The following is a 24,776-nucleotide window of genomic DNA, read 5'->3' as shown; positions in this document are numbered from 1 at the left end:
CTTATGTAACCACCGCTCCTAATACCTCCTAATATCCTGGTCAGAACAGCCTAGATGGCAGGCACTTAGTGAAAACAACCATTCTGTTTCTCTCAGTCCATTGATTTCCCCCACTCAAATTCTGCCAACAGAGCAAAATGTCTACTGTACACTATCCAAAAGTAGTCTCTGAGAGTTTTTTTAAGGGCAGCTGGTGGTAATACCCAGTGTCTGATAAGACCACTCCTGTAATGATTTACATATCTGCCAGAGAGTTTACAGCAATCTGACATCAGTCATTATTTTTATTTTTGTCAATGAGTGTAGTAGTCTGTGATCAATGTAAAAAGGCAACAGGCTGGAGTTAAAGGGTTACACTGGAGAGGTTTTACTTTTTGCTCCAGTATTTAATGGGCAGTACACATGCCTTCATGGAACAGTACTAGTGTGACCAGAGACTGATGTTTATGGCCAGGAGGGAGTTGATTTCCTTTGTTTCTTGGAAATGTAATGGACAGTAAAATAAATAATGTTATGATTCTTTGGTTTGCATTAAACAGGAAAGTTTCCTTTTTATCAATCTAGAATGTGCAGCTCTTGGTGACCCCATTTTTAAAGAAATGTGATATGAAGTACATTGCGTTCCCCTATTAAAGGTGCAGAGTCCTCATTAATAAGGAATCAGTTCTCCGATCCGGGGACGGCATGCAGTACATCAGCACTCTGACCCACTAAATTAACGGTCTCCTAAATAATTTATTCTGCAGAATAAATAAAACATTCCTCAGTCTGATGTTTTTCCCTGCACTCCCCAGTACCAGTATATCCCCAATGTGAAATATTAATGCACAGAATTGTCAGAAACATGTTCATCCTCTGCTTACTTTTGGCTTCAGATTGAGTTTTGTGCATGTCTCTTTTCCTGCTGGAAGTTCCGTGTGACGTAATGTTACCTATTCCGAAGATGAATGTGTTCATGGAAATGCACCTGCCGGTTTGCTTGTTTAGTCCCCTGCAGTAATGTCTGCTTACTAGGTTCACACCTGTTGAGTATTGCTTTTACAGTCCGCACTTGTAATAGGGTCTACACCTACTGTACAGTCTGGTTTAGTTTTAACATCTTGTTTTCCATGTCATGCGGCAACGGTAGTGAAACTTTAATCACTAAAACAACAAGAGTTGGTGATGTCGTCATTGGCAGATTTACACCGCCCATGCTCAGAAACAGTCCCTAATTCATTGCACAATGTCTGTGGTGTGTCACCACTCTCTGGACCAACGGATTGGAAATTAGCTGATGTATTTCTGTGTAATTGATTAGGGATCTTAAAGAAGGTTTTTAGTAATTTTGTATGTATTTCTGTATGCGTATGTGTGAAGGGGTGGTATATATTAGGTAGTGAAGGAACAGGATGTGTTGGGAGCAGGAAAAATGAACAAGAGTAAGGATCTGAGTGACTACGACGAGGACCAAATTGTAATGGATTGATAACTAGGACAGTGCTTCCCCAGAACAGCAGATATTTTGTGTAGGGTTTAGTATCTACCAAATGTGGTCAAAGAAAGGATAACCGAACCAGTGACATGGTCACCCCCGGGCTCCATAATTTGCAGTGGGAGTGAAGGCTAGCCTGTTTGGTCCAGTCTTACAAAAGACTGGTAGAAAAAGACCCAGCTGTCTATGCTAAAGAAGTGAAGAGGAGATCATATACCTTTAATAACAGGAGCTTTTCCAGAACAAAGGGGTTAGGCAGGGATTTTCCATCACGTCCAAACCCTATTTACACTGAGGTAATCTGTCGATGGATGGTCGGGAGAGCCCCATACATCCTAAACTGACTGCAAGTGGTGGGTATGCACAGGATGCAGAATTGGAAGACAAGTTAGTTTAGGTAGTGTGATGCTCTTGGCAATATAGTCCTGGGAAAGCTTGGCTCCTGGCATCATGTTGTTACTGTGACAATTGCTACTTATTTAAAATATACCCGTCATTTTAAACAACTTTGCAATACATCAATAATACAAGCGATTTTACGAAACTCTCATAGATTTTATTAGACAAAAAAAAACTTTTCCCACTGTACTCAAAGTTTTTTTACAGCCTTCCCTCGCTTATCGGTTTATTATCAAGGCAAACTTGTCTACATTACAGAGAGGCAAAGTGAAGACTGGTTTGCTGTGTCTATTATAACCTATGGAGGGGAGAGGGCTGAGGGGGGTGAGTCAGCAGCAAGAGGATAGAACCAGCCCTGCAGTTTGGAGACTGTCTGGCCACAGAAAACACTGGATTTACAGGTCAGACTGCTCAGTGCTGGTCTAGGAACTTAGTGGGGTAAGATTTGCAAGATGTTGTGCTATGCTGGCTCTTATACTACTTACTGCACATGCTGGTTCTCTCCCCTCCCTGCTTAATCACCCCTTGCCCCCCCCCCTCCATAAGTTACAATGGGCACAGCAAATCAGTCTTCACTTTGCTTCTCTGCAACATATAAAAAGTAAGGAGAAGGCTGGAAAACAGCCTTGTTAGTACAGAAGGATGCTCTTTTGTCTAATAAAACCTATTACAGCGTTTCCTATAATTGCTTCTACTATTTATTTCTGCAAAGTTGTTTGAAATGACAGGTGCACCTTAACCCCTTAAACATTGTACATTCCAGGTACGTCTTCATGGCACCGTTGTTGCCTTGTGTTGGCCTCTTTCGGGAGCATAATGTGTCCCTGCAGCACAAACATTACTCAAGGGTGCTTTGAGTTATATGACAAAGAATTCAAGGTGTTTCCTTCTCATTACAGGATGCTTTGTCTGTGTAAACTGTAAGGGGTATGCAGAAGTCTCTGGACAACAGTGACTCCTTCATTGTAATAAGTCTGAACCTATACCAATTATTCACAGAATATATATTAAAGTGTTCCTATCATTTATAAAAAGTGTCGACACGTCATGCAAGCACATCATAAGTTTTAATTGGTTGAGATTGTATGGAGATCCCCACCGATCTCTAGATATAGCCGGGTGAAGCACATAGCAACACCCTCCTATCCCCATCTATGGAGCTTGTCAGACACCCTTCAGCATGCAGCTTCTGGCTATATGAAGAGATCAGTGATCAAAACATTTGGCACATTTGCATGACATGCAAAATATATGCCAAATGCTTATTTATCAATGACTGTAACACTTCAAGTCTGAGCCATCAGTGTTAAAGAGGCTAGCAAGGCTTAGAAAATAAGCTCTATGGAATCTGTTGACGCTATGCAAATAAATATTAATAGTCTTAATAGAAAAACATGGCCACTTTTTTCCAGAAACAGCACCACTCTTTCTTTCAGTTTGGGTGGGCTTTTGCAACTCCGTTCCATTGACGTAAATAAGCCTCATTGCAAACCCCTATCCAAACTGGAGAGAAGAGTCATGCTGTTTCTGGAAGAAAGCTGCCATGTTTTTCTAATTCTGCAACCCCTTTAGGGCCCTATTCCACCAGACGATTATCGTTCAGATTATCGTTAAATCGTTCGAATCTAAACGATAATCGTTCGGTTGAAATGCAGTTAACGATTAACGACCGAGCGAGAAATCGTTCGCTTTATAAGACCTGGACCTATTTTTATCGTTGTGCGTTCGCAAAACGTTCGCATTGAATAAGACATCGTTCAGTCGTTCGCAATAGATACGAACGCAATAGCGAATAAATAGCGAAGAAAAACTATCGCAATTACGATCATAAGTAACGATTATCGTTCCATGGAAATGAGTGAACGTTTTCAGGTCTTTCGCAGTAGCGGTCGTTTGAGATCGTTAATCGTTAACGATTATGCAAACGATAATCGTCCGGTGAAATAGGGCCCTTAGAGTGCGTTCACACGTACAGGATCTGCAGATTTGATGCTGTGTTCAGTTATTTAGATCAAATCTGCTGCGGATCCACGGCGATACGGTGTGTGTGAAGCTACCTTTGAAAGTCCTGGGGAACCATTTTCAGACAGATACAAGGATATACCTCTAGGTGTCAGCTTCTTCCTAAAACGTATGTTCATAGAAACACACTGGTAGGAGATATCTCATTCATATCCAGCCCTGGCAGGACACCCACTTTTTTTCTCTAAATATGTTATTCTTGCCTTATTTGCTTGTAATATTTATTAGGAATGTGGAATTGTGTAATAATAATGAGAATATTTGTCACTTTTTCATGGATCTTTGAAAGCACGGAGCAGCTGCATAACTTAGATCAGTACAACAATTATTACTCCATAAAAACCTATAATTACCAGAAAATCTGGGCACAGGCTCCTCTTTATTTGGAGGGTTTATTTATGCCGGGGTGTGAAATCTGTCATGCCCTGAGCTTATGCCTTTACTCATTTCCACGTCCCACAGCAGACCTGGTGTTATTGTAAAGCGTAATTTAATCAGGAGTCTGCACTATGTAGCACATTTCATCAGCACACAAAGTGCTAAGACCTGCCATTCTGAAATGGAAAAAAAAGATCTTTTGCTCACTTTCATGTATTTGGCTGAGTCGACTAGACTTCCTTTATGATGATCTGCGGCGCTGACCCTTACAAATCACACTGTACTTTCCTGTCCTGATACCTGAACCTTCGTACAGCAGTCTAGGGGTATAGACCTTTACATTCCGAGTAACACTTACTGACATGGAAAACCTAGTACCTGTTTTAAAGGGGACCTGTCATCTATTTACTTGCACTAGAATGCTTGCCGACAACTACACTAACGGAACTATTGATTTACCCTGATGCAAGTTAGTAGGATAATTATATCATGCAATTTTCTGGTGTTAGTTTAAAGTTACTTTAAGGGTAGCCCTATAGATGCGGCCAATAATTGAATTGGAAAACTGTGCAGAGGCCCTAGCCATGAATAACTTCACCACTATGGACCTGGACACTCATGTTTCAAGTGCTTCTACTGCTTGAAATTATAGTCTATATAGTCAAAAAATTGTGACAGATCTCCTTACAGAATTTTAATATCCATTATCCACCCTTTTATTTTATTTTAGAACCTCCATTTACTTGGGGCGACAGCCATAGAAGATAAACTACAAGACAACGTACCAGAAACCATCGAAACCTTGGTGAAAGCAGATATCAGAATTTGGATTCTAACTGGAGATAAACAGGAAACGGCTATCAACATTGGTACAGTTCTTTTTTACCATTACACATTTTGTTGTGTAACTTTTATTTATTTGGAGGTTAATTGCTCAGTTTTTTTTATAGTTTCTGTAAAAAATGTGCTTGTAGTGTGCAGCTGCACAGATAATTTCTTTCTATCTAAGATATCAGAAGGCATTTAGTAGGTGAGTCCATACCATAAGTAGCTGCAGAGTTATACTGCTCCTCTTACATACACCGCCTCCCCCTGATCTTGTTTTATGAGATGCAGCCTGAAATCTGTTCTCTCTGCTTGTAGAAGCTGACAGGGAGAAGCCTATTGCAAGGAGACAGACTAAACTTGCATCTCATGGGACACACTGATACTATAGTATGAGTTAGGGGACAGAAATTCTATGTCACTGATCTGATGAGATTCCAACATTATATCCTCTGCAAAGTCAGAGGCGTCTAGGGAAATATCGACTATATTAATAGATTTAGGGTATAAACCCACACACCGTATAAGCAGCGTATTTACTGCTGCGATACGCAGCAAACACGCAGCGAATACGCAGCAAACACGCAGCAGATTATATCTAAATAACTGAACACAGCATCAAATCTGTACCAACAAATCTGCTGCGTATTTGCTGCGTATTTGTTGCGTATCTGCTGTGTATACGGTGTGTGGGTTTGTACCCTTAATAATTAATTAGTGGGTGGAAGATAGAATAAATACAACTAATAAATCAGCTACAATAGGTATGCAAAACTCATACTTGACCCTCTGCATCGGTTTTTAATAGCCTATATTAGACCATACAGTAAAAATAAATAAAATGAAAAAAAATAAAAGGTAGTAAAACAAAATGTTAAACCATTTTAACCCTTTTTACTGAGGTTTACAGGCCCACACCTGAAGTTTTACTACTGAGGGAGATTTCTGTCAGGTCCAGTGTTTTCTGAGAGACTTTATGTGGATCCATATCAACATATACAATAATATCTACCCTGTTTTCCACTTTATAAAATGCACCCCTGGTTTAGACAACTGAAAACAGGGAGGGGGGATTCATGTTGTCCGATCTAAGGCAGTGAAGGGACCAAAGTTTATTGAAATGACAGGTCTGACTTAGGGCCCTATTCCACCGGACGATTATCGTTTGCATAATCATTAACGATTAACGATTTCAAATGACCGCTATTGCGAAAGACGATAATCGTTACTTACAATCGTAATTGCGATCGTTTCTCTTCGCTATTTATTCGCTTTTGCGTTCGTATCTATTGCGAACGACCGAAACAATGTCTAAAGGCCCTATTCCACCAACAGTTCTGACGACAGATTATCTGCCAAAGATTTGAAGCCAAACCCAGGAGTGGATTTGAAAAGAGTAGAAATCCAGTCTTTCCCTTGAAAGTCTTTTGACCTGTTCTCTGATTAAAGTCCGTTCCTGGGTTTGGCTTCAAATCTCTGGCAGATAATCTGTCGTCAGATCTGTTGGTGGAATAGCGCCTTTATTCAATGCGAACGTTTTGCGAACGAGCAACGATAAAAATAGGTCCAGGTCTTATAAAGCGATCAAAGATTTCTCGTTCGGTCGTTAATCGTTAACTGCATTTCAACCGAACGATTATCGTTTAGACTCGAACGATTTAACGATAATCTGAACGATAATCGCCTGGTGGAATAGGGCCCTTACTCTCCATGACAGTACATTATACCCACACATACACAGCTCTGCTGCATGCAAAATACATATTCACACACACTCAGCCCTGCTCGATCAAAATACTGCTACATACTCCAGTTTACAGCCACACTTCTGCTACATCCCAATACACAAACAGCTCTGCTACATAAATTCAGGCAGACACACACAGATTTAACGCAGATTGTCCCTACATACAGTACCGTCTTACAGCATATGTTCTGAACAACATTAGGGCATAATACTCATAATGTGAGTCAGATGTCACACTATCTAGGTGGTATGGATTGTCTTTTTCCTAGTATTTTACTGTTAACAAAACAAATCATTCCCATTTTTAAGCTAGTTGTAGTATAATGTTCTCTACACTTATTGTATTATTTATAGATAAAGAAGGAATTAGTATGGTGCAAGAGAAGACTGCTATCCATCATGTAGTTCCTTGATGGCTTTCCATTTGAAAAGCAGATAATATAACATAAAAATGTATCATCCCCTTCACCAGCAAGACCTAGTTTTGCACATACTCCCTCTTTGTGCAAATTTGTTTTGTGTAAGGTGCAGCTTGCTCCCCCATTGTGTACAATTGTGTCATCCTCCACTGATGCAGGGGATGATTAACTCCCCTTTATAGTCTTTCTTCTCTCCATTTCAGACCAGAAGAACTTATCAGTCACAGTCTTTACATGGTGGTTGTTTCTCTTTTCGAAATTTTTCGTCTTTTAAAGTTAATTCATATGGTCAGCATACTGCATGTATTTCTGTATTCCGGTACCATCTGCATAACTGCAATATCGATCAGATGCCAGTAGGTGGCGCTGCTGACGTATACTCAGTTTGTGAACCTGCTGCAAAGCTGCTAAATAAATTGCTTAAAGTGTCACTGTCGTTCCAAAAAACTTTTGGTCTGAGCGCTGCAGTGCGTCCTCTCGTCAGGAAAAAAAGAGTCAGGCTTCATCATTTTTTTAGAACGGAGAGTTGACATGCTGCAGCACAGTCTTTTCCCTGTATGTGACTTTGACATGTCAGACGTTTTTTTGTAATGACAGTGACACTATAAATACCAGTGTGAATTAAGCCCAATCACTGGGGGGGGGGGGGGGTCGGTGTAACATGTCCCTTTGACAACAGAAACGCCTAGTTAAGCAATAATAGAGGAACAGAAAAATGCATAATTCTCAGAAAAGATGCTCCAGTATTAAGTCATAGCACATTATATAGTATGTAATAGAGTTGAACTATCAGGATAGGTGACAGGCCCTCTTTACATTGCAGAATAGAGGCTGGTATTGCTGAGAGGAACGTCTTCCTCACGTGGCCAGCTTCAGCCATTACATGGGTCTCTCTGATGCATACAGGCCATACTTATTATTTATCCCATTAAACTCTAGCACTGTAGATCAATGCATCAGCTTATACTTAGAAGCAGTGAGACGTCTGTATTATTATCCTGTTGACATTTATGTTCCTCTGAATATTTGATGAGAAGTCATCTGTCATTGGTAATTACAGAAGTGACTGATCCCCAGCCGATATGACTCCGCTGCAGCATTGCTGGGCCGAGAATATATGCCTATCATGTGTAAAGGAAAACAATGGAGCTGAACAGACCTGGCTAATGTATTCTAGAGTATACAGCTTGGATGGGAATTCTTTCCTTCAGTCTGTGATACATGTAGGATGTATCAGCTTTCTGATCTGCCTTTAATATAGTGCCTGAAAAGCAAGGCTGGGGAAGAGTAAGAAATCATCTGATTCTCCTGTCAGACGTCTCATTCCATTTTTCCTTTGTAAGTGCTGGTAGCTTTCATTGAAATGAACCTCAGTGGTTACTGGAACGCTATAAAAATGATCTACTCAGCCAAACGTTCTCTCTCTTGGACACAAATAAAAGTTGATGTTTCTGCACAGTATGTACCGTCATCACTCTTTATCTGAATGGCAGCACTGTTAAACCTGCTACCGCTAAAAGAGCACCTTACTGGCATCAGCAGTCACCATACTGCCTCTATCCATATAGAGATTTGTCATACAAGCTGTAATAATGCAGCTGGCAGCGTGTCTGGCGTTACCGCATATGTGACCTGAAACTGAACCCAAAAACTAGAAGGATCCGCTTATGTAATAGTATAAATGGATCAACCATGGGATTCAGTACAGTTGCCAATCATAAGTTGTAGCCAAACCGCTCATTGTGGCTTCTAACAGGCGGTTACCAATTCTGAAGATAAACATAGTTGATGGGCAGTCCACTTGCATGTTTGATGGAGGATTTGGGTAGCGGTAGTCAATGGGCCGAGTATCATCCATCCAACCAATAGCCATATTATGGTGGTCATTAGAATTTACTAAAGGCAAGCAAATTCCACCTGTATAGACTGCAGTATGAAGGGTTTTAAGGGAACATAGACAGAGACAGGTTTCTTTATCCCAATATTCGGATGGGATTTAGGCTTTGTCCACACATCCATAATTTCTGATTCCCTTAGTGCGGAATACTTTTGGGCCAATGCGCACAATAGAAAATGCCTCTGTCTGTACACTTGCCTAGAGCTTGGGCTCCATAGACTTGGATCCTATCTACAAGTACACGGTCCGTGATTGCAGATAGCACATTAGTGGGCCCCAGCAGTCATGGACTGTGCATCAAGGTCTCACACATCTGGATGAGGCCTTACTAGAAAATGCTACGTTTCAGTGAAATCATAGATTGAAACAAAAGCCAGGAATGGGGAGGCTAGGCATCTGGGCAGCTACCTGCTGGATTCTCTGCCCCCTGCTGGACTTGGCTGATAAAGACCTCTGTTTAGCCACTGAAGAGCCACTTAGATGAACAGTCTCCCCATTCCTTCTCTGGCTTGCTTCTTTTTTTAAGCATTAGTCACATAAAATAAAATCTTATGACATGTCAAAAGTTGTGATTGGTTGGGGTCTCAGTGTGGAGACCTCCTTGATCACTTAGATCGGCTGTGCACTGCGCTCCCTGGCATGCCTCTCAAAGCAGCATGTTGCTGGAGACAGTCTTCATTGTAAGTCTGGGGAGCCCGACTATTGCATTCAAGTCGGAGTGAGGGGCACAGCCATCAGAACTTTCGATTTAGGCAGCATGAAGCATGTGATTGGTTCTTTTTAAAAGGAAAAAAGCCATAAATGTTATAAAAAATTGTGGGTACCCTATAAACTTTATAAAGATAACTACTGATGTGAGCAAAGTCTTAGTCTGTAGTGGAAAAACACACTACAGACTGCAGTAAAGAGCAGGAAACTAAGCTTTCCAGGAATAACAATATCATATTAAGGAATGGCAGTTTACAGGGAAAATCCATTGCTTTATAAAAGTAATACTGAGATTTGTGGATTTTCCCTCTAAATGTTAGTTCTTTATAAGAGAAAGTACCAGCAACCATGGTGGAAACCCTTTTAAAGCACATGTACCAGTTTAATCCACATATCAAGCTTTTCATATGACCCTATAAGCGCTGATGCCGCTGGTTCTTTTTGCATTTCTTTTTTAAATAACGACAATATCTTCCAGTATTCATAAATACTGACAAACCACACCCCGAATATATTACATATTCCTACACTTCCACCACCCATCCCCTGGACCAGATGGGGAAAAAAAAAAAAAAAAAAAAAAAAAAGAGGGGGTGCTGGGCCCGCCTCCAGTGCTTATTTTATAAACTGCGCAAATCATAAGAACAAGGCAGCAGATTGAAAATAGGACCAAGACAGTTAAATCAGCACAGCATAAGGTTGTATGAAAAGCTTGATATGTGGATTTAACTGGTACACTTGCTTTTAAGGACACATGAAAGTTCAGGCCACTGCCAAGACGCACTGTGATCTGAAGATATAGCCAGGGAAAAAGCGTGACAGTCTTATAGACTTACATTGTCGGAATTAGCCCTTGTGGAGTGGATCTCACGACCAGCGGACTTTGTCCGCGTTTTTATCTCTGATCACAGTTGGTCTCAGCAGACCTGCAGTGATTAATAAATGCCTGATGACATGTCAAACGTATATTTTTAATGACAGATACTCTTTAAGGCTTGGTGTACCATCTTTAACCTTTCCGAAGTGTTCAATCAGATTTTTAAATGTTCTACAAATGTCGACTTTGAAATCCTACATCTCAAATTACAGCTCTTTTTTTTATGCCTTTATTAACATGGAATAATAAAAAAAAAACACTTTACAGCCTAAAATTTATTGCAGTTGGTTTTTATTACTTGCATTTTTATGTTGAGACCTAAAGAAATTTACTGTGATGGCTGCTGATATTTTATGTGATTATTATAAACCAGTAAAATACACGATTCTTACTTATTACCTTGAAGACATTACCTAAGCCACCTTTAATAGATTCCAGGGGGTTCAGAGAACCTATGTAAAGCATTTTTTGTATAAATTGCTGTTACTTCTGAGATTGCCCACTCTAAAAACTAAACAACTTTTCTTTTCAACAGGACATTCGTGCCGACTGCTGACCAAGAATATGGGGCTGATTGTTATAAATGAAGGATCCCTTGATGTAAGTATAATTTGCTGTGTTATAATATAGTGTTTTTGTTGTATCAAGTACAGATTTTGTTTTTCTTCTGTTATTTGTCTGGAGCTTGTTTGGCTTTTCGAGGTAAAATAAGCAATGAAACATCATTATGTCAATGTTGGCCTCTGGTGTGATCCATAGCTACATTATGTGGTTGAAAGAAGGCAAGCATCCAGCATATTCAGTGTTTCCAGATCCCTTCGCATTGTGCACTTTTCTTCTTTCTTTTTTTTCTTTTTTAAATGAAATGTTAGTATGGATAATACTGAGACTTTAAGACATCTGTTAGTAGGCTACTGCATTGTAGCTTATTCTTAAAGATCCAATCTGACAAAATAATAAAATAGGGATAACTAACTTGGGCCCCTGATCTTAAAGGGATACTCCTGAGAAAATGTTTCCAGACTGGTTCCAGAAAGTGTTATAGATTAAGGGCCCTATTCCACGGGGCGAGCAACGATGTAAACGAGCACAGATGTGCTAGATCACCGCTCGTTTACTGGGCCTATTCCACGGCCCAGATGATCGTTTAGCAAGGGCTGCAGGGACATAGTTACCGATGTCCTTGCAGCATACATTACCTAGCAGGGCTTCTCCTGCGCTCCGTCTTCCACCCCGGGTCCCGCGGCACAGTATGAGCTTCGGTGCAGCCTGACTGAGCTGTCAGACCGCTCAGCCAATCACTGGCCGCGGCGGTCCCGGCCTGTGATTGGCTGAGGGGTCTGACAGCTCAGTCAGGCCGCTCCAGAGTTGACGCTGCGCCGCGGGACCCGGGGAGGAAGACTGAGGAGAAGCCCTGCTAGGTAATTTATGCTGTTTAGATCGTCGGTCACCGCCGCGTACCGCTATTCCACGAAGTGATGTGCAGGTGGCGAACGGCGATTTTAGGTTTGAACCTACATGAACGATCAGCCAATGACACGATCATCGGCTGATCATTCTCTCTATTCCACTGAGCAATAATCGGCTGATTCGGCCGATTATCGCTCCCGTGGAATAGGCCCCCTAATTTACTTACTATAATTTTATAAGTCTTCCAGTATCAGCTGCTGTATGTCCTGCAGAAAATTGTGGGGTTTTTTTTCCAGTCTGACAGTGCTCTCTGTTGCCAACTCTGTCTGAGACAGGAAATGTCCAGAGCAGTAGGAAATACCCATAGAAAACCTGTCCTGCTCTGGACAGTTCCTGACATGGGCAGAGGTGGCAGTGGAGAGCACTACATTAGCTTGGAAAGATACACCACTTTCTGCAGGACCTTAAGCAGCTGATAAGTACTGAAAGACGTGAGATTTTTAAATGGAAATAAATTGCAAATCTATATAACTTTTTCCGAAACAAGTTGATTTAAAAGAGAAAGATTTATGCCAGAGTACCCCTTTAAGAACTGGGACCCTAGTCTCCTGTTAGAATGGAGCTAGGGGTTGCTCTTGCTTGACACCTTCATTCTCTAAATACAGTTTTTGCGCGTTCCATGCGGCTCCGATAGAAAATGAATGGACTGACATGCCGCTCCATTCTAACAGGAGGCTGAAGTCCCTCTTCTCAGTATGGGGGGGCCCAGTTGTCGGACCTACTGTGATCAGTGTTAATTATTCCCTATCCTGTGGTAAAATTAATTCTGTGAATTCAGTGCTACATTGTAGTTGGCCAGCTCTGCAGCGTTCAAAAGGCCTGTAGCAAATGAATAGAGCGGTTGCCACGTGTGTGTCCTGCTACTTTCCTTCAGGGCTACAATTGTACTGGATTCTAGGTGTTGGTGGGTGCCCCCACTAATTTCCAAGTTATCCCAATCATTTGGATAGAAGATAACTTGCTGAACTTTTACCCCCACACGTAGGGTGATAGTCTCTCAAAATTTTGAACGCACAAAGTTTATAACATGTAGTTGTATTTATAACGTAGTCGTAGTTGTGAACGGTCGTGTGCAATGGCCAGCAGCTAGATGATGTCTGACGAAAATGTGATCTGGAAGTGATTGTGCTGTCAGGTACCACCTCTATGCAGATGACACTCAAATCTACCTGGTCCTGTTGTCAACTCTGTGCTATCCAAGATTCCATAATGTCTATCGGCTATATCTTCCTCCTTCTCCTCCCGCTTTCTAAAACTCAACATCATCTTTCCCTCGTCTTGCTCCACCCCTCCATCTAATCTCTCAAACACAATCAATAGCTGCATTCTGTTCCCCGTCCCTAAGTCCGCTGCCTTCGAGTCACCTTTCTTTGAAACTGCAAATTTAAACCCCGACCACCTCCTACCGCCTCCACCTCAAAAACCTTTTTTCTCACCACTTACTCTACAAAAATGCTGGTACACTCTTATGATTTCCTGCTTGGACTACTGTAACATCCTCCTCGCTGGCCTTCCATCTTACACCCTTGCTCACCTCAAGTTTATCCTTAACTTGCTCTGCCTCTCCCCTCTGCCAGTCCCTTTACTGGCTCCCCATTTCCCAATAAATGAAGTTTAAGTTGTTAACCATGACATACAAAGCCATCCACAACCTGTCCCCTCCAGATATCTCTGACCTGATATCCCGCTACGGTCCCTCACACAGCCTTCAATCCTCCAGGAACCTCTGTTTGTGCTCCCCCTCGTTCGTACCTCACACAACCGCCTCCAACATTGTGCCTGAGCCTCCCCCATACTCTGGAACTCTCTACCCCGACACATCCAGCTCTCATCCACCATCACGACATAAACGTAATCTGAAAACCCATGTCTGTGAACTAGGCTACAACCTACAATAATTCTGTATCACACTTTAACTATCTGCCCTTTATCTTCGGTCTCCCTCCCCTTACCTTGTAGATTGTAGTGGTGGTGCCTTGGATTACGAGCATAATTCCTTCCAGGACTGTGCTTGTAATCCAAGTCACTCTTAAACCAAAGCAAGTTTTCCTATAGGAAATCACTGATATGCAGACAATTGGTTCCACACCCCCAAAATAATGTTTTTTTTCTTCTGAATAACATGTAGAACAGATGAAACAAACAATGAGAAACAGCTGAATATGTCATAAGTTATTGTGCAGTATAGCCATCAGCATGTGGAGTATAATGTATAGTAACCGCATAAACCTGAAAATACAGCAGCAGTTTGTAGATACAGGATGGAACTGCAGTAGCATAATACAACAGAGTAGAGCAGAGAAGCAGGGCTGCTGTCAGAGGTATGTGTGGTCACATGACGGCAATGGGGAAGGGGGGGGGGTGTTCAGCATGGACCAATAAAGAAGTGACGATCACAGAGCTGTGCAGGACAGACAGAAACTTTATATTTAGCAGTTTGAATGGCTGAGTGTAAGTGCAGGCACATTATAGCAGCAATGTGTATAGCTGAGTGTAAGTGCAGGCTCATTATAGCAGGAATGGATAGGATGGAAAACACCAGGGCTGATAGAGACTGCAGGGGGCATAAAGGAATGAGCAGGGCAGAAGTGGGCACATACATGCAGCACTCTCTGTCCGTGGAGAGAGGGGCTACAGCTATGAAGAGATTACCTCCACAGTCCTGTCCAGAGATGCAAGCCCCAGTCTGAAGTGGATCTGCCATGATATGGAAGGTGAGGGAGACTTTCTTGGCCGGAGTACAGTGCTGTAGACCCTGCTATGCAGACTATGCCCCTCCTCCAATTCCGCTTCCACCCAGGACAGGGCGCTCTTAAATTAAAGTGATGCTCTTAAACCAAGTTACAATTTTGAAAAACTGTGAGCCCTTCTTGCAAAATGCTCTTTCCAATCCAAGTTACTCTTAAACCAAGGTACCACTGTAATAATAATAGTAATGTCCTTTTGAAAAGGAAACTCTCAGCTAGAAACAGTGTTCCACACTATGGCTACATAGTAACATAAACATGCCCTAAAGTGCTCTGGCAACACCTCCATAATACTTAAGAGCAGCAATAAAAAGCGTTTTTTAGGTGATTGCCACCTCAGACATTTACTGTAAAGTTATGGGAAGTCTCCATACTTACATAGCTACTGTATGTAGCCATCTAAACAGTTTAAGACATCTTTTCCAGCCAACAGTTTCCCTAGTTGGGGGATCCCTTCCTCTCTTGGCCAGAGTGCAGAGTAGTTTTAAAGAGTGTCTTTTTAGACTGGAGGACCTGTCCTTCATTACACAGGCAGCTTATAGATGTGCGTGGGTACAGTGTAATGCTTTATTTGTCATGTAATGTACGAAGAAACCAAACACTTTCTGCCAGATTTGTACAACAACTTGTTTTTGGGGTCCTAGCTGGAGGGCACTTTGTCATCATCTTATTGCCCCAGAGCATGACATGGAAACATTGACCAAAGAAGAGAACCCCTTTTCCCTATAATCTTCATATTAAATGTAAAATCATGTTTACTTTCAAATGCATGGAATGGGTGCAAGCCTGTATATAGCTCATTTATATTTAGCTTACTTAGGTGGAGGTTACACTTTCATTTACATTTGTTTTTGTATACCAGTAACTAGTTTTGTGGTTTAACATTTGGTTGGTGGGGCTCCTGAATGTAATATTATAGTGTGTATGCAAAATGAGATGTATCCAGCGCTTAGACTCCTGCAGCGGTTCCTTTTCCATTACCACTTGTCGACTACAATGTTTGTTTTGTGGTTTTGTAGAACAAATATTCCTGAGATTGGCTGCCGAGTTTTCAAGGACAACAAAGTCAGAAATGATTATGTTAAAGGCACGTTACCCAACATATACATCGTTCTCATAACATTACTTAAAGCTAACACTACACAGAGTTCCTTTTCTTGTAGGAAATGAGAAGGCAGTATGTAGGCTCGGACTGGGCCACCGGGGGGCCGGGGGATCCCCCGGTGGTCCCTCCCCCCCTTAAAGGGCCCAGAGCTAGAGGTGGGCCCCATGTTCTGGATCTCCCTATAATCGGTAGATATAGGGGCCCTCTGCTGCCTTCCACGCTGCTCTAATGATGAAAGAATGGCAGCAGGGCCCCTTCTTTCACACAACTACTGTAAACTCATGGGCCCCCCTCCCCCTGTACTGTAAGTGGAACGGTCCGGTCCTGATCAGCTTCGGGAGTGTCTCTCTTCCTGCCTGTCAGGAGCCCACGTGTGGCAGCAGGAACATGGAGAAAGCTGCACAGAGAAGCAGCAGCAGGGCCCCCTCCATCCCCCTGCAGTCATGTCTTCCCCTCCTGCTGCTGTGTGTGGAGTCGGTGCCGGGGAGAAGGGGGAGAGGCTGCAGCCTGCACGGAAGAGGAGACAGTGAAGATGGAGACTAATGGACCCCTGGAGCTTCCTGCATAAAAAGTCAGTGTGTGTGAGGGTATATAAGTCAGTGTGTGTGAGTGTATATAAGTCAGTGTGTGTGAGTGTATATAAGTCAGTGTGTGTGAGTGTATATAAGTCAGTGTGTGTGAGTGTATATAAGTCAGTGTGTGTGAGTGTATATAAGTCAGTGTGTGTGAGTGTATATAGGTCAGTGTGTGTGTGTATATGTCAGTGTGTGTGAGTGTATATAAGTCAGTGTGTATGAGGGTATATAAGTCAGTGTGTGAGTGTATATAAGTCAGTGTGTGTGAGTGTATATAAGTTAGTGTGTATGAGGGTATATAAGTCAGTGTGTGTGAGTGTATATAAGTCTGTCTGTGTGTGTGTGTGTATATAAGTCTGTGTATGTGTGTGTATATAAGTCTGTGTATGTGTGTGTATATAAGTCAGTGTGAGTGTGTGTATAAGTCAGTGTGAGTGTGTGTATAAGTCAGTGTGAGTGTGTGTATAAGTCAGTGTGAGTGTGTGTATAAGTCAGTGTGTGTGTGTGTGTATAAGTCAGTGTGAGTGTGTGTATATAAGTCAGTGTGAGTGTGTGTATATAAGTCAGTGTGAGTGTGTGTATATAAGTCAGTGTGTGTGAGTGTATATAAGTCAGTGTGTGTGAGTGTATATAAGTCAGTGTGTGTGAGTGTATATGTCAGTGTGTGTGAGTGTATATGTCAGTGTGTGTGTGAGTGTATATAAGTCAGTGTGTGTGAGTGTATATAAGTCAGTGTGTGTGAGTGTATATAAGTCAGTGTGTGTGAGTGTATATAAGTCAGTGTGTGTGAGGGTATATAAGTCAGTGTGTGTGAGGGTATATAAGTCAGTGTGTGTGAGGGTATATAAGTCAGTGTGTGTGAGGGTATATAAGTCAGTGTGTGTGAGGGTATATAAGTCAGTGTGTGTGTGTGAGTGTATATAAGTTAGTGTGTATGAGGGTATATAAGTCTGTCTGTGTGTGTGTGTATATAAGTCTGTCTGTGTGTGTGTGTATATAAGTCAGTGTGTGTGTGAGTTAGGGCTGGGCGATTAATCAAATTAATTTGCCTAGATTTTGAGAATCGATTTCAATCTCTTTGAAAATCGTAAATTCGATTTTCAAAGAAAAGAAAAAAATACCCTCTGACCTGCAGGGGGGAGCAGTGGCGCTCTGGGCAAGCTGCTCCTCCCTGCAGGTCAGAGCGGGAACGCACGCCAGCACCCAGAGGACCAACGCCGCCCACCTATTAGTGAGCCCCGCAGCCCACCCGGTGCGTCAGTGTGTCCGCTATCCTCCCCTCCCCTCCCCCGGAGTGTAAGTGTGTCCCGTAGCCTGCCCGGAGTATAAATGACATCCCCCCATGGCACGGCTTGTGTCTGTATGTTGGTCTTGGTGTGTTTGTATGTTTGTGTCTGTGTTATGTGCCTGTCTGTGTGTGTGCACATCTATTATGTATACAGTGTATAATATGTAGTGTGTAGTTCTATAGATGTTTAGAGACATATACAGAGAGAGAGACAGAAATGGTAGGCTCTCAAGTTTTCTATAGATTTTATTTAAAATGTATGCAGTATGAATGTGGACCATACATATAAGCTTAAAGGGGTACTCCGGGCCAGCTGTATAATCCGTGTATGGCCGGGGAGGGGGGGGGGGGGGAGAGAAGGCTCCGTTAACTTACCCCCCCGATTCCAGCGCTGGCTCCCGGATCGCGCCGCCCTGTTCTCCCGTCCCGCGGCTGCTTCCTGGTGAGAGCTTCGGCATGAGACTTGACGTCTCAAGGCAGCTCAGCCATTCAGCGGTCATAGCTGGCAGCTATGACAGAAACCTACAGAAACGATTGTGACTGACAGTGGGTTATGTCGCTGGTCACATACACTGCTGAATGCAATGTTGCTGTACTAAGGTTAAAAGTTTGGCGCTGGTTATGTATATGTATGTAGGGTGGGCCCCTAGAATCAATTTCCCTGGTGGGCCCAAGGTACCCCAGTCCGACACTGGCAGTATGTATGGTGTTACCCCACATTGTAAACAGCGGAACCTAAATGGGCATGATTACCATATATGCTACAATATGTCATAGAGATATATGAAAAGTTTTTATCCGTCAGCATCTGTGTGCACAGACCCTGAATTGTCAGGAATACAATACCGGGAGGAGTGCATTTTCTCCTAGCAATGTGTCATGTGACCAAGGTGGCTGCATTATGTCTGTATGGCGGTCCCACTCACATAGTCACAGGGAGGGCAGAGAGCCATTTCTGAGGGCGCACCTCTCCCCACTAATTCTACTGGTTAGTCGCAATCTGAACACTCAGACCCCGTCCTAAATAAGCTATATCTAAAGTGTCCCTCTGCTGGGATCTCTAGTGATTAGCTATAGTCTGTGGGGACACCTTACACTTAGGGGGAAATTTATCATATCTATTTATGTATCTATGTGTGTGGAAAGGAAATCCAGCACCAGATCCTCAAGTATAGGTAAAATATTCTTCTTTAATAGAAAATCTTAACATAACAGGAATAGTACATGCAATAGTTGACGCGTTTCAGCACCTCTTGTGCCTTGGTCACAACTTACAACTTGATTCTAAGTTGTGACCAAGGCACGAGAGGTGCTGAGAAACGTCCACTATTGCATGTACTGTTCCTGTTATGTGAAGATTTTCTAATAAAGAAGAATATTTTACCTTTACTTGCGGATCTGGTGCTAGAGTTCCTTTCCACATTCTGTTACCCTGGTTCCAGGTTTTGCTGTGCACCGATTGCAGTTACACAGTGGGTGAGCTGACCACAACGTGTGTATAGATATAGATAGAGATCTACATATACATATATATTTATTATTTTTTTTAATTAAAATAATAAAACAGACACTGGCAACAAAAGTATATTCTTAATGCTTTTTTATTTATATCTATCCAGCAGTGCCACCATCTTAATAGGTGGTCAGGGGGTAACAGATTCACTTTAAGCATTACACTGTGCTCATTCAGACTATTGAGTTGCATGTGTAACACAGAAGACCTGATCCTCCAGAACAAGAGATGTTCTCTGATGAGGTTTCTGAACTGGGGACCCCCACCAATTATCCACTAAGAGTCCATTTACACAGAAAGATTATTTGACAGATTATCTGCCAAAGATTTGAAGCCAAAGCCAGGAATGGATTTGAAAAGAGGAGAAATCTCAGGCTTTCCTTTATAACTGGATCTCTGTTAATAGTCTGTTCCTAACTTTGGCTTCAAATCTTTGGCAGATAATCTGTCAGATCATCTTTCTGTGTAAATGGACCCTTACTCCCTAATGGGGGGGGGGGGGGGAATGAAAATGTGTTCTAAAGAGAATAACAATTTTCATAAAACCTATGAGACATTGGAGGGGATAGAACTGCAGGATAAGACTATACTGAGGCACAGCGTTTTGCAAAAGGGGCGCAAAGGAGGTCATGTTCATTCAAGACTATTTTCAAAGTTGTTTTATTGTTTTATTTTACATCTAAAATTGGAGCATAAAATGGTTACAAAAGTGTATGTACCCTTCAGCTTTTAGGGTTAGAGATAAGAAAACACAAATGTATCAGTCTGAGGAAAGAAATACTCTTCTATTACACACTGCATTCAATCACAGCAATCTGAGAAATGAAAGCTGAACAGTGATTGGCTGCCCTGGGAGGTCCAGACAGTTTTTGTAGTAGAGAGATGAATAAATCTGAGGCACTATGTAGAAAGAAATATAAAGTACATGTCGATACAATACATGGCAGTAATATCATGGCTTTCTCCACTTAATACCCTGTTTAGCACTGTAATTTAAAAGAAATGCCTATATGTGGCAAGTGTCTTGAAAATATTTTTTCTCTTTTGCAGACAACTCGTGAAATTTTAAGTCATCACTGTAGTAATCTTGGAGAATCGCTCAGGAAGGAGAATGACTTTGCTTTAATTATCGATGGAAAATCCCTGAAATATGCATTGACTTTTGGAGTAAGACAGTATTTCCTTGACCTTGCTCTGTCCTGTAAAGCCGTCATTTGCTGCAGGTAACAACACTAAGTTCTTCTGTCTTTCATCCGCTCTCTCAGACTACCTGTCGTTACACAAGATTTTAATGGTTTTGTTAAATTCTGGTGGCAAGGTCATCTTAGTGCTCTTACTACTGTTATTAAGCCCCTAGGAGTTCTCTTCATGGCATTTCCAGGGTGTGGCAAGAACCAAGTTGTTTGCCAACTCACAGGTTCTTGCTTCCTCACATGTTTGGCCAATCATACCACAGTTCCTACTCCCGTCTGCTATACCATGACATACTGCTATTAAAAAGTCCACTGAAGTGAACATGCTTGTACTGTGCTAGAGTACACTACAATAGATGGCATGTGGAGAGGGATAAGGCTATAATTGCCTTTGCTTTGCAAGGTGGTATGTGAGCAGAAATGAAAGACAAATCAACAACACAGCAAAGAAGGGGTTACACTAAGCACTGAACTGCTGCAGGCAGACTGACCAGCTTGCTAGGTATACAGCTCTAGCATTCCTATGCTCTCTGTCTCTCCTGCAGATAATGAATGCTAAGCAGCACCCCATCTTCCTGTATTCTGTCCTGATCTTGCGATTACAGATTTCCCTTAACCACAGACAGTGAACAGCAGCTTGCATGGAAATTAGGCCATTTCAGTATATGAAGAAGCATTGCAGCGTTTGCTGCGTCAACATAAACTAAAAGAACGTCCTATCACATATCAAATGCAGAAAATTTGTTTTGAACGACAGCTAAAAAATGTTCTCATCTCTAACAACTGATTAGCATGTTATGTGCACCAAATGTGTGTAATATGCCTCCATGTGTTTTTTTGTATTTTTTTTTTCTTTTAAATATGTGCACCTTTATGTACATTTGTTAAAGTGGTTATCCAGTGCTACAAAAACATGGCCACTTTTCCCCCTCTCTCGTCTCCAGGTCAGGTGTGGTTTGTAATTAAGCTCCATTTACTTCAGTAGAACTGAGTTTGAAACCCCACCCAATCTTGAGACAAGAGAGGAAGAAAAGTGTCTGTTTTTGTAGCGCTGGATAACACCTTTTAAGGGTATAAACCCACACACCGTATATGCAGCGTATTTACTGCTGCGATACGCAGCAAACTCGCAGCAAACTCGCAGCAAAATCGCAGCAGATTAGATCTAAATAACTGAACACAGCATCAAATCTGTACCAACAAATCTGCTGCGTATTTGTTGCATATCTGCTGCATATACGGTGTGTGGGTTTATACCCTAAAGCATATTTGTCATAAGAAAGAACTTTTGACTTGTCACAAAGACATGTCGAAAGTTTAGCTCAGTTGTTGCCTGAGTGTTCCGGCTGTGATGTTTCAATGTTATATAAACAAAATAATTAAAAAACCTCATTGAATAAATTAACATAAAAAGGACTGAGTCAGCAAAGTATATAATAGGGTTTTGCTGCCTTACATAATTTTATGGTTTATTTAAAGGGTTTCTCCTCTTCAAAAATCTGAGGTGGTTGAAATGGTAAAAAAACAAGTAAAAGTAATCACCTTGGCTATTGGGGATGGAGCGAATGACGTCAGCATGATCCAGACTGCACATGTTGGTGTTGGGATAAGTGGTAATGAAGGACTTCAGGCTGCAAACTCCTCCGACTACTCCATAGCACAGGTAGTGTATTCAACAAGTTAGACCCCTTTTGCATTCTCGTAAGTGCTCTATTTTCTGAGTTTTGTGTGTCTTTTACCTTCTTAGACTATTTAATATTCAAGGTTTGTTCAGTTCAATGTTTCAGGCATTCTATAAAAGTTTTTGTACAGTACTTGCTCGGGAGAGCCGCACAATGGGCCCAATCTATTCCCTTACCCTAGTCTAGTCTGTCGTCAAATATGCAAGTTATGTAGTACGTGTCCTGCTATTTCTGCTGCATCATTAACTTTTAGATGTGTTTGGATGCATACATTAGCAGCTCAGCGGACTTAGCACTTCAATAAAAACATCACTGTTATCAGATAGCCTCTACTCTATTAAGCTCATTCATTCACTTATTCTTTTCTCTGTTTGAAAAATAGTAGTAGTTCTTACATACTGAAAGGTCAATTTGTTTTGTTTTCAGTATTTATTTTATGTTTTTCTTGCAGTTTAAATACCTGAAAAATTTATTACTGGTCCATGGTGCTTGGAATTACAACCGCGTGGCAAAGTGCATTTTGTACTGTTTCTACAAGAATATAGTGCTTTATATTATTGAGGTAAGTGGAATAGTGGAACTTGATGCATAAAATAAAAACATCGATGATTTATCTCAGTGTAAGCCAGGGAATGATCAGTATTAGTGCTCGTGAGGTCATTGATATCCTCTTCTCTTTATATGTATTATCCCTGTGGCAATTTGGTGTCATTTGAACAAAATAGCAAACATGTTAATGTGCATCGTTCATTAAATAGCATTTTGAGATTTTTTTTAATCTACACTTTTGTGCTATGTAGCTTCCAGTGTGTTTGGTTTATTGCCTTGTGGTTGTATTCTGGAATTGTGCTGTCCCCCCCCCCCCCCCCCCACACACACACACACACTCTGTCACACGTTACAGTTCTTTATCCTCCAGACCGTTAAACAAATTATCTTTTTGGCTGTCAGATGTTAATGAGTTTTTTCACCGTCTTTTATGGCTATAAAGAAAACAGATTTCATGTTATTCTGAGGCATTTAGATGATTTCCCCAGTTAGCCATTTTTTGCCAAGTAAAACAAAGTTTTACAGATGTTGACAGGACAGCACAGCAAGGAGAGAGGAGGCAAAGGGCCCATCTAGGAATTTGTTGAGCGGAGACAACTGGCTGTTCTTGTCTTTGACTTGTGTTTTGTGCTGAGCAGGCGTGGGAGCAGCAAGTTACTGACTGTTTGTAAGCTGCTATTTAATATGCAGAAATGCTGCATCAGGAAAGTGGCTCTGGGGGGCTGGACCGCTACGCCCCTCATGTGCTTTGCAAATACCATCTGAACACCCTGTCTGTGCTCTTATTGACTCACAGTTTGCAGAGAAAAACCTTTATGACAAAAAAAAAGAAATGGGATGTTCCCATAGAAGCAGCAGGGCACATGTGCAGCTGTACCGGCTGCTTCTGTACATCTTTAAGGATGGTTTCACATAGCATTTTCGGAAGAATATTGCTTTGATATATATTTTTCCTTTTTTGTTTGAAGAATAAAACATAAAAACACACTAGCATTGTTAGTTTGTCATGTTTTCCATGTTTTATTGCATTTGGGGTCTATGGCTTTTTTTTTATCCAAAAAAAAGTACCCCCCTGGTTTATTCTTCTTCATGTCCTTCTTTAAGACGTATTCAGGTTTAGAAAAAGCACAGATTCTTTCTTGGAAGAAAAACAGTACCACCACTGTCCCCGGGTTGTGTGTGGTATTACAACTCGGCTCCAATCTCTTCAATGGAACTGAGCTGCAAAACCTCACCCAACCTGACAGAGGAGAGGTGCTGTTTCTGGAAGAAAATGTAATGAAATCAAATGTAATCAAAACGCTTGAAAAAAAAAATAAGATTAAATGAAATGCTTGAACATTCTGGTGGTTTTTTTTACAAAATAATTGTAAATATTGTGCCAACATATTCCACAGCATTGTACAGAGCTTGTTATTACTCAATTAGTTTCCCTTCCCATTACCGTAGGTCATACTAGTGTACACTGTGCTTATACCTTATGGGGATGAAGCCATTCTCTTATTATAATAGTTTATACTAGTCTACACTGTGCTTATACCTTATGGGTAAAGATGAGCAAATTTACAATAGGAACAACGCAAATCGTATTGTTAGGATTGACCACCAGCTTGTCAGGCTGCTGGCTTTAAAGTCCATGCCGCTTCGTTTCAGGTGCCAGAAAAACCTGGATCCAGTCCTGGGAAACTTCTCCCAGTTTCCCAGGACTGGATCCAGCTTTTCCTGGCACTCTGGGAGGAGTGGCACGGACGTCAAAGCCAGCAGCCTGACAAGTTGCCGGCTGATCCTAACAATGTGCTTCTTGCTGTTCCTACTGTAAGTTCGCTCATTCCTACTTATGGGAATGAAACCGTTCTCTTATTCATTACTGTAGGGTATACTAGTGTACACTGTGCTTATACCTTATGG

General features: G+C 41.6%; 1 protein-coding gene across 5 annotated transcripts in view; it reads left to right on the top strand.

Annotated features, from left to right (window-relative positions):
• Positions 1–24,776, top strand: part of ATP8A1 (ATPase phospholipid transporting 8A1) — a 151,009-nt gene that overhangs the window by 99,918 nt on the left and 26,315 nt on the right. For all 5 annotated transcript variants that reach the window (XM_069977578.1, XM_069977579.1, XM_069977577.1 and 2 more), the window contains 5 exons: positions 5,004–5,142; positions 11,282–11,346; positions 20,495–20,667; positions 22,117–22,300; positions 22,771–22,881. In XM_069977578.1, the coding sequence (XP_069833679.1) occupies positions 5,004–5,142; positions 11,282–11,346; positions 20,495–20,667; positions 22,117–22,300; positions 22,771–22,881 (672 nt within the window). The remainder of the gene's footprint in view (positions 1–5,003; positions 5,143–11,281; positions 11,347–20,494; positions 20,668–22,116; positions 22,301–22,770; positions 22,882–24,776) is intronic.

Source organism: Dendropsophus ebraccatus, chromosome 7 (assembly GCF_027789765.1).
Source record: "Dendropsophus ebraccatus isolate aDenEbr1 chromosome 7, aDenEbr1.pat, whole genome shotgun sequence".
Lineage (NCBI taxonomy): Eukaryota > Metazoa > Chordata > Amphibia > Anura > Hylidae > Dendropsophus > Dendropsophus ebraccatus.
This window is presented reverse-complemented; position numbering and strand designations above follow the sequence as displayed.